General features: G+C 33.8%; 1 protein-coding gene across 1 annotated transcript in view; it reads right to left on the bottom strand.

The window, feature by feature from the left end:
- DPP10 (dipeptidyl peptidase like 10) overlaps positions 1-17,509 on the bottom strand; it is a 646,290-nt gene that overhangs the window by 505,852 nt on the left and 122,929 nt on the right. Inside the window, 2 exon segments of the mRNA XM_021075451.1 lie at positions 1,992-2,106; positions 15,796-15,861. Coding sequence (XP_020931110.1) covers positions 1,992-2,106; positions 15,796-15,861 — 181 coding nt within the window.

Below are 17,509 nucleotides of genomic sequence, written 5' to 3'. Positions count from 1 at the left end.
GGTGGTAAGTACTTAATATAAAAATAATAAGAAAAATGGCAACAGAAATCTACCCACTGTACCTAACATCTCCATTTTATTATCTCATTTATCCCTCATAGTGACTCTGTAAAATTGGAACTATGAGTTGCCCCCATAATACAGATGAGTAAAGTGACGGGCAAGGCTCAATTACTAGCCAACTTCACAAAACTAGTTATTTTAGAGCCAGAACTCAAACGTCTTGTTTAACTTCTTGCTTTCAGAAATGAATAAGTACATGACAAAATGAATGCAACCATACGATGTTTTTATTAATAGGACAACTTGAAAAGGATTGGATAGAGGAAGTTTCATTTAGTGAGTGATTAACTCTACAAGGTCTTTGTTATATCAAATTCTCACAGGCCCCAAAGCATCACCATAGCCTCAGAGAGTGAACAAGAAAATCTGAGAAAGTGAATCACTGGGGAAAGGATGCTAGAATTTGATGGAAGAAAGTTCAAGAGAAATACACAGGCATTTTATGACACCAATTTCTTCCATCTGTTTGACAGACACCAACAGAAGAAGTCATTCATTTTTTAATAATTATGTCAAAATTCCTATGTTTAAGTGAAACACTATGCTGAACATAAGGATTCTTGGCAACTGGCAGCAACTTACAGCCTTCACATTGCTCAATTACACTGTACCGCAGATGTACAAATGAGGAAGTTAAAAGATGGTTCCTGAAGAGAATAATGGATAAGTCAGCTCTTTACAGGGAAAATGTTTTCCTTTCTTTCTTTTTAGACTCTCCTTCTCTCCCCTTTTCTCTCTGCTGACTGCCTTAATTTCTTTCTCAATCTCTTCATATGTTAAATAATAATTAAAAACCGTATTTTTGCAAATCTACACATTTCAAAGCCAACGTTCTTACTAAGACAGTATATTTCACAAAGTACCATATTGGAGCAACTGATATTGCTATTTGGTATAATTACTCACCATAATTAGTTGACTAAGTTACTCTGTGAAAGAGAGCTTTCGTTAATCACATGTTGTACATGAGGAAATAAGTTCAACATGTTTAAGGGGCGTGGAAATAACAAAACTGGGGCAGGAAATGAAGTATACTTAGTGTTTAACAACAGGCTGCATAATATCAGTTGATTTCTGGACTAGTTCAATCCTATTAGAGAAATGACTATTTTTTTATAATGCTGACCCATATTTGGTGAGCAGTCTTTAAGAAACATAGCTGGATGGGTTGTAGCAGCATGCCAAATATTTTGTTGTTGCTGTTGTTCTTGGGAGACAGTTTGGGAGTTTAAAATGTGAGCAGCTTTTCTAAGCCTTCTGTATTAGCACCTACTAAAGAGCAGTAAAACTTCTGAGTATGGAATTAATCCCCCAAAAGAATTAAGCCTATTGATAATTTATATATTAATGTTCAAATCTTTAATCTCAAGAACACAATTTAAAGAATATTACAAGGGCAAAGTTTGGAGAGGGTCTTTAGACAGAGAGAAACTGAGAATGTAAAAACTACAGAGGAAAAAGAAAAGAGAAAGAAAGTAGAGGTGTCTATATTTAGAGACTTAGCTGGATCTCTTTTGATCTAACCTTCTGTGTCAAATCCTCCCTTATGTCATTAGCATTGGACTATCTCCTACAGATGGAAACTTCCAAACTCTACTCCCTCATCTCCACCCACAAAGAAAGTCAAATATCCCCCTGCTTCTATTAAATTGACAAACATAACAAGTCTCTAAGTAGCAATGGAGAACAAAGGTCTCCTTGGTATTCTCAATATATGTATTTTACATTTCAGCTGTCCCAAAATATCTTGCGTGATATTTAAACCACAGAATTACCGTGCCATTTGCAAAATGTCTGGTTATGCATTTTTTTATTCCAACCAATGCTAATGTGCCCTAAGACACCACAAACGACTACCCTCTTAAGGCATTTGAATGTGAAATTATCATCCACAATACCATCATAAGAGAGTAATAAAGACGGATTACCTGGGGTTAAGAGGATGACTGACATAGTGATGAGTGAACATACAACTAAAATCACCAGCAGGGCAATAGCAATTCCCTTCCAGTTTCTCTGTGGAGGGCTGTTACTTCCCAGTTCCTACCAAGACAGAAAAAAAAAAAAAGAAGAAGTTTCATAATTATACATGCTCCAAGAGAAATGTATTCATAAAGGAATGATTCAGTGCATGGAGGAATCACAGTTTGAAAGCTGATTAGAATCCTTTTCTTCTTCGGTAGCTCATTTAATTATTCAAAGGTGCATTTATTACAAATGGCTATCTTTGGGGGAGGGGAATCTTATTTCTCCAAGAGATAAACCAGAAAAGCTTTATGCTTGCTGTCCAAAATATAAATGGCATTAAAATACATTGCCTCTAAACACTAGGATAATAGCCAAAATACTCTGCAAAATATGGAAATAAAGTGTGCCCATTTACAATTTTTTCTTGCTACAATGGAATCTACTATAAAGATATAAATACTGATATTCTGGAAGCACCATAGACTACTTTTCTATCTGATAAGGGAGAAAGAAGTCTAGAGATAGGAAAAATCATTCAAAATGCCCCTCACTGCAAAGCAGTGCATATTTGTCAACCCCAAAGGTCCTTTTTAAATAGTCCCCCTACCACACATAAAAATCAACAGGATGTAGTAACTAAACTAAATGAGTGATTCTATACCATATGGTTAATGACATCCTCTCCCTGGGCAGCATGCATGATACTGGCAAGGAAGTATGATTGATGCAGAAAGATAAACTTGAGCAATTCTTACAACACATATAGGAAAGCTTTTCATTTTTTAAGATGATCTGTGTTCTACTTTGTTGATTTGTAAGCATAATTCACCAAAATAAAGACTAGACCACACTGATTTGAAATGAATGCCAGGTTTTCTTTGTAATAAAATTTATAAAACACTAAGCCTCTTGTTTCTTTCTTCCTAAACAACCCCAACCCCTTTTGCTCCATAAAGCCTCCTTTCTTCAGAAATAGCCAAGTGATCTGGGGACAAACGAGACAAAACATAAAAGTTTCCTGTTCACTGCTGTGTATACAAACCACCCCAAAAACCATAGCCTTCCTTTAAACAAAGATAAATAAAATAGCAAACATTTGATAAACTATAAATGTGTTCTTGTGACTCACAGGTTAAAGCACAAATGCCAATTTTCATTCAGTGATGTTGGAATTTAATTCTGCTATAAACCTTTTGGACTTAAAGAACTATGTCCTAAACAAATGCACAAAGAAACCATGCATAAAAGGTATTTTGTTATTGTTTTTCCCCTTCTCAGATCAGTAGCTTGAGGTTTGTCTTCCACCCTGATGAACCAAATGCAGCAGAGGTCAATTCCATTTTTTTTTTTAATGGCTTACTCCATGCCTCTCTCCCACATTTATTAATCTTATTATCTAAAATCTCTATTCCTCTTGGATTTGGGTTAGAATTTCCATTCATAAACTTATTCCACAAAAATTGAGACAATGGATAAATTCATCAAGTCATCAGCATCAAAGTAACATCATGACAAACAGCAGTTGTCTTAGCACCATAAACACTTTTCTGGAATGCAATGTGACTGCAGGTTTCTTAGGTGAGTTTCTTCTGTGTGATGTGGGAGTTCTTGCTGAGGTGGAATGGGTTAAGAATCTGACAGCAGTGTCTCTGTTCACTGTGGAGGCACAGGTTTGATCCCTGGCCCACTGCAGTGGATTAACAGATCCAGCTTTGCCACAGCTGTGGTATAGGTTGCAGTTAAGGCTGAGGTTCAATATCTGGCCCCAGGAACTTCCATATGCCTTGAAAGTGGCCATTAAAAAAAATATGTGTGATGTGATGGCCAGATATTTTCCATCTTTAGGATCCACTTAATGCTACTCAGAAGCCAGAATGACAGATTAGAAAGAAATAGAAGCCTATGATGGTTAGAAAGTTTGAAACACTCATCCCAAGAACCAAGAAATAATGAAAGAAGGGGTGACAAACAATAGGGAGTGAGTTGGGCCAAGAATCATAAAAGCTTTCATGTTTATTAACTCTGAAGGAGGTATAAGAAAAAGGAAAAATGAATGTAAACCATTATAATGGACATTTCAGTCCAGTCAAGGAATCAAGAGTAGATTATAATTTTAGATCTACTGATTCTGATCTTGATTCACTGTCACTAGAACTCAAGGCATATTGTTAGGGAAATGAATTAAGAGTGGGCTTTTCACTTTCTGAATATGATGCAACTACGTAATGTCTATCAAACATTGTCTAATAGTAATAACAGATATCATATTATATGTTTGGTATTGTACTATGGGCTTTATATTCATAATCTCACAAAATCTTCATTAGAATCAGGTGGGATTACTGTTGTTTTCACAAATTTGCAGATAAGAAAAATGAGGTTTAGAGATGTAAATCTACTTACTGTTAATAAGTGACATATCTCAGTGTCCAGTTCATCAAAATCTAGCTTCAGAAAACACACTCGCCACTATAACATACTGTTCTAAAAATGATTCATTCTAAGATAAATCATGAATCCATCAAGAAATCAATGAATGAATCAAAGAATGATTCTAATTCCTACATAATAACAGTTGTATTCAACACCTTTTATTTGAGAAAATTCACAATTATATAAAAACTATTCTGAATTCTGTAAAGTTTTCAAATAAAGTATTTCTTAGTAATAAAGATTAGAAAAAATAGATACCATTTTTAAAATGGTAAAACATGTTTGAGTAAAAAATACTTTTCTGTTCATAAAGTGATACATATGAGAATGTGGAGCCCCTCTAACATGACTCATCAATGCCCAAGGAATCTACAAGATGCTGTTAAGGAATCCTAGACTTAAGGAATTCTTACTATCATTCTCTATTTTCCATTTACCTTAAATTCCGTTACCATTATAATATTTCTAAAACATGGTTTTACTTATGTCAGTTTATTCCACAAAATCCTCTAATGTCTATACACTAGCAAAAGAATTAAGTGCAAACCTGAGAGTCTAGAATAACAATTGTCTAGAGCCAAGATCCAGTTTTCTTATCCAGCCTGATCTTTTTTTGAGCTCCCTATGATGTTCTATTGACCATTCACCACACACGTCTCAGACGCTTCAAACTCCACATCACTGTTCCACTCTCAATTTTTCTCCATCCAATTCCTTTCACTTACAGACATTGTCCATCATTCACCATCATGACCAAATATCTCTTCTCTTGGAAATTTCCCCCCACCGATACAAGCCAGATATAATTATCCTTCTGAGAAAAAAAATTCCTAAAATACATTGTACCAATAGATTTGAGACCAAATCTGCTACTTAATAACTATGAGGTTTCAAACATGCTTCTTTCCACATTTCTCTATGCCTAGGATTTTTTTTTTCTGAACAACTGGAATAATAAGTATTTTAAAATGTAACAAGGATGAAAACAAATTATTCAAACAAAGCTCTTATTTTAATGTACAATAAGAAAGTTCACACTTAGTGAATTGCTCGGAATTTTCTTCCTCAGTTCACTTGCACATATAACCCTTTCTCTCTGGCCCATTTTTTCAAGATTCAATCTCAAATGCTCCTTTGGGAAGCCTTGCCTGACCACCCTCTCTGAAATAACAGTATGCATTCCCTTCTAGCCTCTCAGTTATATTTATATTTCTTGACAGCATTATCACTTATAAGTATATATTATGCTGTATTTCATTAATTATATATCTAAAATAATATATTAAACTATTTAAATGTTCCTTTATATCTGTCTCAGCTCTCTAGAATTAGAATCTTCCTAATGTCAGGAATCCAGATGACCTTTCTCAGCCATATCCCCAGCATTTTTTTTTTTTTGTCTTTTTTGTTGTTGTTGTTGTTGCTATTTCTTGGGCCGCTCCCTCTGCATATGGAGGTTCCCAGGCTAGGGGTTGAATCAGAGCTGTAGCCACCGGCCTACGCCAGAGCCACAGCAACGCGGGATCTGAGCCGCGTCTGCAACCTACACCACAGCTCACGGCAACGCCGGATCGTTAACCCACTGAGCAAGGGCAGGGACCGAACCCGCAACCTCATGGTTCCAAGTCGGATTCGTTAACCACTGCGCCACGACGGGAACTCCCATCCCCAGCATTTTAAATGGTGTTTGGTACATACTAGGTATGCCATATATAATAAACAATAGAATGAATGAATGAATGATAGCAGTTTTGATGATGATAATGATGATGATGGTGGTGATTCCTTAAAGCCGTCATGCTCCTTAAAGTAATAAGCACATCTTAGATAACTTTATGTTCCTTAGGTCACTTAAAAAATCACTGGTTCTCTTAATACGTGCTAGGAAATAATTGCCCAATTAATTAAGTGGTATAAATGGTACATGAAAGGGTATAGAGAACTATGCCATTAATTAAATACACATTAATAGTACTTTTAAGTGTTGATACTTGCTATGATTAATTTGACTGAAATTATTTTTAGCTTCATTTAACTGATAATTGGATCCCAAAATACAGTTGCCATTCTTCAGATTCCCTTCTTCTTCAACAACCTCAATAGCTCCTGTTGAAGAAGTGATTCTAATTGGCTCTGCTTTTCTTTTCTTTTTCAGTTTTATTCTTTTAAATTTATATGATTTTTTATTTTTTCCATTATAATTGATTTACAGTGTTCTGTCAATTCTACTGTACAGCGAAGTGACCAGTCATATATCTATATCTACATATAGATATAGATATATTCTTTTTCTCACACCATCCAACCAACATTGAAAACATACATGCCAAGCCTGCAGGACATCTACAGAGCTAGGCAGCAGTATGAGCTGGAAGTGTGGTCATCTGAATGCTTTGTAAGCCTAAGAGAGTCAATGTTGGGATATTACATACCCAGGAGAGGTTTGAAGGTGCAAGAACAACTATCTAATAATTTATATAGAAAGTTGCTTTTAAAGTCAGTCTTTTAGTCAGTCTTTTAGATGCATCAGTTAAAACCCTTGTGTCCATTCTAGAGGAAATTCAGTGCTGCAGTTGTCTAGGGACATTCCCGTGCTGCAGATTAAACTAAACTGAATCTGCAACTTAGCTCTTTATGTTGCACTTACTGTCAATGAAATTACTCATCACCTTTCAAAGAACAGTTTAGCTTATAAAACAAGGGTGTCCACAATACACCTAGTTTACCTAAATCCAAATACATTTTAAATTTATTCAAATACAAAGGAAAAATTGCTAGAAATCATAAGCAAGGTTTATTATATATCATTTCATTTGGCAAAATCAGGAAAAAAGCCAAACCAACAAATTCAATTTTCTTAAAAATAAGGTAAAGGATATAAATATATACAATTAATATAAGTATAAATTCCACTTGTACTACCCATTAAAAAACTCCACATTCATCTGCTATATGCATCTTGAGAAGAAATATGATACCTCCATATTAAAATTGTATCAAAAAGTGATTGAGAGCAAGAAAGAAGGGAGAAAATCAAGGTATTGAAATGATGTCTATAGATTGGATGAGCATACATTTCAATAAAACAAGATTTTCTTCTATCATATGTCTGCTTCCTAAGAACCACAAGGAAGGACATTTAAAATATCATTAAAAAGGTGAAGTTAAACTTTTAGGTTTAGATTATTAACATTGAATATATCAATTCTTAACTTGTTTGATTCTCAACATACTCTCACCAATCATTCAAAAATTCAAATCTTTGTTTTTCGTTTATTCCCCTCCTTGTATTTATTTAAGTGCTTTAAAACCCTTCTGATGTGCTTAAGACTTCATCACCTGACTTACCATTTTCTGAAATGAATTCAATCAATTCCTAAAAAAAAGGGGAAAGACATTCAATCCACAATATTTTTGTGGAATTTCCTGCTAAATATCTTAGAAATTTGAATTATTTTGTATTTAAATGATTTAGCTTTACTCATGGAGGTCACATTCACAACTATAATCTCAACTGTGAACAGGTCAAGAAACAGTCTGAGGACATTTACACTTAATAATTATAAAATATTTTGAAGAAAGTTAAAATTCTTGTAAATGTTCTATATTATTTCATGATATTAGAAGGGCATAGCATTTTTTGAGTTAAAAGCCACCAGGCAAATTATTTTTAAAATTAATAAAAATCCTTTTATATCATTCTTAGAAAAGTTTAGCCAGCTCTGGTATGTAAAACCTTGAGATATGGGCACTGAAGAACTGGCCAATTCTCTTTAAACCATTCTATTTAACATAATGCACTGAAATCTTGTAGAATACAGAATACTGCATTAGATACATCTGGAAATACAAATTAAAATAAGAACTGAAGTTCCTGTCGTAGCTCAGCAGTAATGAACCTGACTAGTATCCATGAGGACATGGGTTTGATCCCTGGCCTCGCTCAGTGGGTTAAGGATCTGGCATTGCTGCGAGCTGTGGTGTAGATCAGCTCCAATTCGACACCTAGCCTGGGAACTTCCATATGCTGCAGGTACAGCCCTAAAAAGACAAAAAATAAAAATAAGAACTTTCCCCAATGACTAAAAGAATTTTCCCTAGTAAAAATTTTGCTTATCACTAACATAGTACAAAGTTACATAAATAAGGGTAAAATAGGAAACCACAAAAATGTTCTATGAGAAATGAAGGGAGAAGTTATTAATTTCCTTGTACTGATAGAAATTTTTTTCTTTGAACATTCAGTCAGAATTTCCTAAAAAAAAATGAGGTTTTGGATATGGTGGGATTACACAACTACACAGGCAAAAATATGGAAAGACAACAGGAATAAGATGATTTCTTTACTTTTTTAAGTAGAAAGTTCATATAAAAATAAACACTTAGGTATAGAAAATTCAACAAAGTGTTCATTTTTTCTTTTAGCAAAAAAAAAAAAAATTGACAAAATTTACAAGCTGGAATAGGCCAGTAAACATAAAAGAAGATGAAATAATTTTTAAGTATCTCCACAAAAACACGGGGCCACAGATTTTGCTTCCAAGATACAAATAATTCCTATACCATTTGAAACACTTTAGAGTTAAAAGAAAAACAAAATCTAAATTTTTATTATGTTTACATTGTCTTCATAGTACGTCTGAAAAAGAAAGCACATTAAAAAAATTTAAACTCAATTTAGATAAAGAAATAGCCGCAAATATACTAGATAAAATTTTGGTGAATTAAATGCAGGACCTCGAAATAAATAATAATTAAATTTTGTAAAATAACATCCACAATTAGGAACTATAGTGATAGTTCCCTACAACATCTAAGAATATCAATAAAGAAAATACAATCATAGAGATTGTTTTTCAAATTTAATTTGACGTTCAATACTTGTAATACCTACTGCTTCCTAGAACTGCCCATTACATGCATGGACATTCACCAGTTCCTCATTTATCATGCTTCTCTAATTAGAGGACTCTATGCTACACAAAGTACATATTTTTGGTTAATGATCACCAGTTATACATTTTTTAAAATGATGTCTGTTATAGCTTTGTGCTGTCAGTATATACATGAGACAGTGCTGAATCATTGCTGCTCATAGTGTGAACTACAGATAACAGCATCAGCATTAGCCATGAGCATGTTAGAAATGTAAATTGAGAGTTTTTTATTGCTTTATTTTATTATTTTTTTAAATTCTGATTTGGTTTTATTTGTTCACCATTAATTGGTTTATAAAAGAACTAGCAATTATCTCAATTATAATTTGGCATTTATCACTCCCTGATAATTATGTTTGTTTGTAGACGGATCACCATTAAATGAGAAATAAAATAAAGATGACAGCTATCATCAACGTATTTTTCAGTAATAGTTTCACATTCCTACCATCATAGTTTAGAGGTTTGGCTGATCATCTGTGATTTTGAACCTGTTTAGGCTTCAAAACCACAACTAAAATTGCAAATAAAAAAAGCACTAAAAAAAGGGGAAAAACTGTAATTGCAATGTATACATGTAAGGATAACCTGACCCCCTTGCTGTACAGTGGGAAAATAAAAAAAAAATAAATAAAAAAAAATTTTAAAAAAAAAGCAAATAGATTTGATATCAAGATGGCAGCCTAGAAAGTTCCAGGCCCTCAGTCCCCCACGGAAATATCAAGTAATCAACTACAAACTGATTAAAACATCATTACTGGAGCTCTGAAAATCAGTTAAGCATCTGCAGCAACCAAGCAAATGCCCAATCTAGAAAAGTCACATTCCAAAATGTAGGAAATTTCATGGCATTTTTTTAATGCCCACATTCCCTCCCTGACACAGAGCAGCATGAGCAGAAGGAAGTGGTTCAATCGCCAATTCTTTCCTTCAGATGGAAGAAAAGAGTGGAACTTGTTTGCATGCTCTAGCCTATCTGTGAGCTCCCTGAGGGACTAGTTCCCATCTTGCCTGAAAGAAAAAGTAGCATAGTTTGGATCTCAGATTCAAAGGCATGAAAGGCAGTGGAAGTTTCCATTGCACATGAAAACTGCAGGAGCAACATTGGAGAACAAGAGATTACTAGCAGGGATATATAGTAGAACACCTCGGACCTTAAGAAAGTGCAAGGTGCAACTCTTAAAGATATTAAGGCATTTAAAAATATTCATCTCTACAGGGGAGTTTGGGTGGGATGGGGGGAAACATACATCGGCCCAAGACAAAAGCTGCAAAAAGACCTGAGAATATCTTGAGGCTTCCTGATAGACTGACTAAAGAACAAACTCTGTACAGAGCCATTCTCCAAAGACTGGAAGAGGTAGCTATATTTTCAAATGCTCAATTTTCAGCAAAAGGAAATAAGGCATACAAAGAAACAGGAGAATATAGTCCATTTAAAGAACAAAATAAAGCCCTAGAAAGTAACTGTAAAATAACAAATGTTTTAAATTTATTAAAGAGACTTTAAAACAGCAATCAGAAGTATGCTGTAAGTGCTACAGGGAAGCATGGACAAAGAATTAAAGGAAATTGGCAAAGAATACATGAAGCTAATAAAAATATTAACAAAGATATGGAAATTATTAAAAAAAAAAAAACAGAAAATTCTGGAGTTGAAAATTACACCTGAGTTGAAAAATTCAGTAAAGGGATTCAACTGGAGGCTCAGTAGAAAAAAGAATCAGTGACCTTGAAGACAGGTCATTTGAAATTATCAAGTTTGAGGAGCTAAAAGAAAAAGAAAGGAGAAAAGTAAGCAGAACCTTAGAGACTTATTGGTTAGCATTTAGTACAGCAGTATACATATGATGGAAATTCTAGGAGAAGAAAAAGAGAGTGAAAGAAAATGTCTGAGAGCTTATCTGAAGAAATAGTAGCTGAAACTCTTCAAATTTGAGGAAACATGGATATAAAAACACAAGAAGATCAATGAATTCCAAGTAAGATAAACTCAGAGACCTACACTGAAACATTATAATTAATCTATTAAAAGACAGAGACAAAAGATCTTGAAAGAAGAAAAAGTGACTCATCACATACAAGTACTGAAAAAAAAAAAAAAAATTCATGTCCAGCAAAAAGTTTCTTTGAAAATGAGGGAGAATTTAAGACATTCCCAGACAAATAAAAGATAAGTGACCTCATATCCACTACACTTGCTCTATAAGAAATGCCAAAAGAAGTCCTTCAACTTTAAGTGAAAAAATAGCTAAACAGTAACTTGAGGTTATATGAAAATACAAAGTTTCTCACAAAGATAAATATGAAAACACATATAAAAATGATTATTACTATAATTTTGGCTTCTATCTCTACATTTTATTTTTCTACATAATTAAATAAAAAATAAAAAGATTTATATGTTAATAAGTATACAATATAAAGACAATTCACAACATTAATAATAAAGTAGGAAAGATGGAGCTGAAAAGGAATCAAGGTTTGCAGGCAATTGATGTTATGTTTATATTACTTAAAAATATAGTAAAACTTTGAGATGCTATATGTAATCCTCATGGTAACCACACATTAAGCCTATAAAATAGACACAAAAGAAAATGAGAAGGATATCAAAACATGCCACACAAAAATATCAACAAAATAAAAAAGAAGGCTGTAAAAGAGGAAATAAGGGGACAAAAATCTATAAAATATATAGTCTGTATGATAACACTAAGTCCCTTCCTATGAGTAATTATTTTAAACAAATGGATAAAGTCCCCAACCAAAAAACATAGATTGTCGAAATGGATTAAAAAAAAAACTAACCAAACAAACAAATAAACAAAAAATACAAAATTCAACTATATGCTGTCCAAAAGAGATTCATTTTAGCTCTATGAAACACAGACACTGAAAGTGAAATAAAGAAAAGGATATTTCACACAAATAACACAAAAGAGAGCAAGGTAGCTGTAATAATATCAGATAATTTAGTCTCTGAGTTGAAAATAGTTGCAAAAGACAAAGAAGGATATTATATAATAAAAAAAAATAGGCAAAAAATTCGGGTAGACATTTCTCCAAAGATGATATATGAATGGCCCATAGAACACGAAAAGACTCTCAAAATCACTAATCAGTAAGGCAAGGCAAATCCAAACCATAAGATACTACTACGCACACATTAGGACAGCAATTATTAAGAAAACAGAAAATAGCAAGTGTTTAAAAGGATGTGAAGAAGTTGGAACACTGTACAGTGTTGGTGGGAATGACATTGTTGTTTCTGTCATGGAAAAACAATACGGCAGTTTCCAAAAAGTCTAAAAAAGAATCATCGTGATTCAGAAATTCTACCTCTGGGTATATTCCCCCAAAACTGAAAACAAGGATTTGAACAGATAATTGTACAGTCATGTTCAAAGCAGCATTATTCACCATAGCCAAAATGTGGAAGGAACCCAGCTGCCCATAGACTGATGAATGAAAAAAAAATGAAATGCAGTGTACACCTACAATGGAATATTATTCATCTTTAAGAAGAAGGAAATTCTGATACATACTGCAACATGGAAGAACCCTGAAGACATCATATTAACTGGAATAAACCAGTAGAAATGGACAAATATTGTACGAGCCTACTTATATAAATTACCTAGCATAGTCCAATTCATAGACATGGAAAGTATCTATGAGGGAGTTATTGTTTAATAGGTATGGAGTTTTGATTTGAGAAGATGAAAAAAGTCCTGGAGATGGATAGTGATGGTGGCTGCACAACAATGTGAATATGAATATACTTAATACCACTGACCATACACTTAAAAATTATTAAAATGTTAAGCTTTATGTTATGGGTAACTTGCCACAATTAAAATGTATATATTATATAATAGCAACATTCACCATGACAATAGATATATTAAGTGACTAGAAAGTTTTAGCGTCCAAAGGAAGAAAACAACAGAATTTACTGGAGAATTTATAAGAGCATTTGAAGGATGTAGGAAATCACTGAATTTATGTTAAGCTAGATTCAGTATGGAAAAAATAATGTTCATTTTCTTAGATTAATCAGAAAAATTTAAAGTAATTCCAATGAAAATCCTAACAGTACTCTTTTTCCTTAAACTGACAAAATATCTTGAAATTCACCTGGAAAAACAATCATATGAAGATAGAATGATTTAGAAAAAAGAAAAATAATGATGGATACCTGATATTAAAAGGTAACATAAATCTGGGCTAATGAAAATTGTGTCATATTAATAAGAAAGGAAACATTAACAAACAAAACTGTATTTCAAAAAAAAAATCCATGCACATGCATATGGATGAATTATGTACATTTCTATCCCAACTTACTCACTATACCTTCTTTCTGTAAGGAAGCCAGTTGGGGTTTCATGAAACACTCCAATAAGATGACTTCCAGGTCTCTATGTTGCCAAGTCAGGGGGTCAATTTTTCCATTATGTTACATGAATTCTCAGCAGCATTCTAATCCATTAACCAATAAATCCTCCTAGGAAAGTCTTTCCTGTGACACCACACTCTCCTGTTTACCCTCCATTGCTAACCACTTCTCCATTTTCTTTATTTTTTTCTTCTTAAATCTACCTCTAAACCGTGGCGTTCCCCCCAGGGCTTAACCCTGGCCCATCATTTTTCTCTACATGGACACTATATCTGCCCATAACATTTAAAGACGTTCTATCATTTAATCTTTTTATCAGTATTACACTGATGTTTAAAATGAATGCATAGACGAACTATTAAAAAAATCAAAAACAAATGGATCCCTAAGTAAACAGATAGCTAAAGGAATCACTATACCTATCAAGCAACCCCATTCTCCTTCTAAGTGCATAACATCTTTTTTATTGTATCATCATCAGTTGTTACTTATAGCACTTACTACTTCTTTAAGTTGTCCATCAGATTTATACCATTCAGTTTCCTACATTTTTTTCTGCTTCTAGGATGAGAATTCCAAGTTAATTAGAGTACATATTTTGATCAAAGGTTTTATGTTTCCCCAAGTTGGGTTTCTGACTAGGTTGTTTCCATCCACTTATTTAGATAGTTTCTTAGCTCTCAGTGCAGTCCATGAACCAGAAGAGTCAAAAACTGACCTTTCACCACCTGAAAGCATGTTTGAAATAAAAATTATTTAGCCTTATTCCAGAGTTTCTGAACCTCCATGGCAGACCCCCAACAATGTCTTTTAACAAGCCATCCAGGTAATTCTCCTGTATGCTAAAGTTTGACAAACATTCCTAAGGTCAGTGCCACTCAATGGTCAGTGTCACTTCTGAGATAGTATGAATGCAAATTATCCAGCCCCATCACAAACCTACTGAGTTTTTGGGTCCTGAACAATCTTTGCTGTAACAGGCTTCCAGATGAGTCCTAAACATTGAGAATCTCAATTATAAAGATTAGGTCCTAGTGTAATAGAGTTTTTGAACTGTTAAAATGACCCATCTCAGCATCAAAGGAATCTGGTGAACACATGACGGCTTAGCAGCTTTTAAATCTGGATTTTAAATTCCAAGTACATACTTACTAGCTCTATTACATATACAATTGACATAATATTTTATTATTATAAACCCAACTGGTAATGCCTGAGACATAATGGTCAATTTTATTACCTTCCTCTGAATTTGCTATTTACCAAATCAAATCTTAATCTCAATTGAATTTAACCTCAATTGAAGGTGAGACCATTTCACACTCATCATTGCATCTGAAACACCTAGTCTAGCACATACCAACTATTCACAAAATATTTGGACTAAAGCACTATGCTCAGCTTTATGCTTTAAGAGTTAAGAATAAGGTATTTAATTTTGAAGGCTGCATCTCAGCCATGTGAGGACTAGGAGATGAACTAGCTATCTGCTTCTGAAACCTAAAGAGAAAAGACATCCCAGGAGAGTAGTTGTTGACTCACCTCTAGAGCCGTGCATTTGTTGTTTAAAGAGCACTGAAAGAATCTCAGTGATCTACAAACTAGATCAATAGCCCTAAATTTCTGGGGTGGATTAGCTAGCACGAGTTGCTAACAAGCCAAACATCATCTTCAAGCTTCAGTTCAGAAGAGGAGAAGGTTGCAAACACCATTTTCTCCTAAGTGTTCCCAAAGTTCTTATATTTTAGCCAACTAACTTCTTGCTCATGAGTAAGTCAAGGAATCTGGTCATTTCTCATTATATCTGCAATGCCCAGTGCAGTTTTTGGTACACAGTGCATTCCACCTACATACATTGATTATACAAATGTAACAAACTAAGAAAGGTTTTTTTGGGAAGATTTGGATAATATTTAATCTTAACCTTTCAATTACTTTCATAATTTCAATTCTTAATTTTCAAGACTATTATATCAATAGATATAAACTTACTTTTATAGCTAAGTATGATGTAAAACTAACTTGACAACAGGCTGTCCATGTTTTGGGGAATATCCACTGTAGAGAGAGAGAAAAAATAGTAAACCTAGTAACCTGGTCTACGCACATTACTTGTGTCATTTAAAATAAGGTTTTCATTTTCTTAGGCTTCAAACAGAAATAGTGGTATGTGCTCAAATAATGCCATTGCACATTGATGTAGAAAGCACGTCACAAAACTAACCCCCACATTTCTATCGCCAAGATAAAACAGCTTTGCTTTGATCACACACACAATAGAGGTGATATTATCAATTTGCATATGATATCTGTGAGCTTCCTAAGAAATAATGCAAGTGAAAACTGTCCATCAACTGTTTATTTAGTCTGCATAAATTTAAACTCTGTAACCATCTCTCTCAAATTTGAAGAACAAAAATAAATCTATACATAATTATTCATGAGTATTAACTGTCATTGAGACAGGAAAAGTAATTCCCTTGAAATAGACAGTTCTGTAAGACTTTTGTATTCTCTTATGTATTTTCGAAGCCTCATCCTGTTGCAAAGATAGGTGTCAACTTATACTGGATGATAGAAAAAAGGAAGGAAGGTAGGTGAAGGGGGGGAGGGAGATTTGGGAAGGACTCTAGATGAGTTTATTGCCTTCACATAAGAGACAACCTAGCAGTCTAGGTGAGGAGATCAATAGATCATTAAATAATAGAAGAAAAAGTTCTAAAAAAATTAATATTGTAATGTCAGAAGCTGAATGTGATAGGAATTATGAGAAAAGAAGAGATTCATGGTGGTGTTAAATGTGAAGTATCTAGAAACCAAATCTGTTTTGACCCTTTCCTAGTAAAAGAAGACTTGGATCAGGAGGAACTTATATGTGAAAGACAAACGAAGTTCACCCCAGGCTGAGGGAGAAGCCATTCTTTGTTAACTTCAAGTTGAACAAGGTGTGTTTAATTGGCTTCCTTTTCTAGTAATTAGTTAAATGTTGCCATTGCCCAGGAGTCAAATAAGATTCCAAACAAAGGTTAAGAAAATAGTAGAGCCATGGGCCAAGAAGGACTGCTTGAAAAGAACAAGTGGTACTATAGCTGGAAGCCAAGTTCAAAGCCAATATTGTTAATTTGATCTTCATAACACAGCTGACCTTTAGATTCTGTGAGCATCTGGGGACGAAGCTGGCAATTCACCAAATCTCCTTATTTTAACTAACTATACTTCTACAGTGCCATCACCAACTCCAAGCCAAAACTATTGCTAGTAAGTCAGCATTGGATGGGATCTGGAAATCCCTCCCCTCCTGAGGAACAAGTGCCATTTGTTCACTCACCAGAGGAAAAGTCAGTGGTTAGGAAGGATGATCTTTCAGTAGAAAAACCTTTGGGGTTCTCAGGAGTAGAAACTAATATTGAGCTAGAAATATTTGATATGGCTCAAACCTTGATTTCTTTTCACGCATTTATGTATTGAGCATCTACTACTTTTAAGTCTGAAAAAAAAAAGTAATAGACTGAAAATTAAGCACTTCATTGTAAAAAATTGCAATGCTGCCCTTTAAATAGCAGGAATGAAGGCATAAACACTTTTCTTCTTTTTAAAATTAAAACCATAGCATGTGTGTAGGAGATTTAATTCTTTCTTCACATACGGAAATATAATATTACAAAAAGGCAGCTATAGTTGGACATCAATTTTACAACTTTTTCTG

Source organism: Sus scrofa, chromosome 15, assembly GCF_000003025.6.
Source record: "Sus scrofa isolate TJ Tabasco breed Duroc chromosome 15, Sscrofa11.1, whole genome shotgun sequence".
In the NCBI taxonomy this organism is placed as follows: domain Eukaryota; kingdom Metazoa; phylum Chordata; class Mammalia; order Artiodactyla; family Suidae; genus Sus; species Sus scrofa.
The sequence above is the reverse complement of the archived record's forward strand: the minus strand, read 5'-3'. Positions and strand labels throughout refer to the sequence as shown.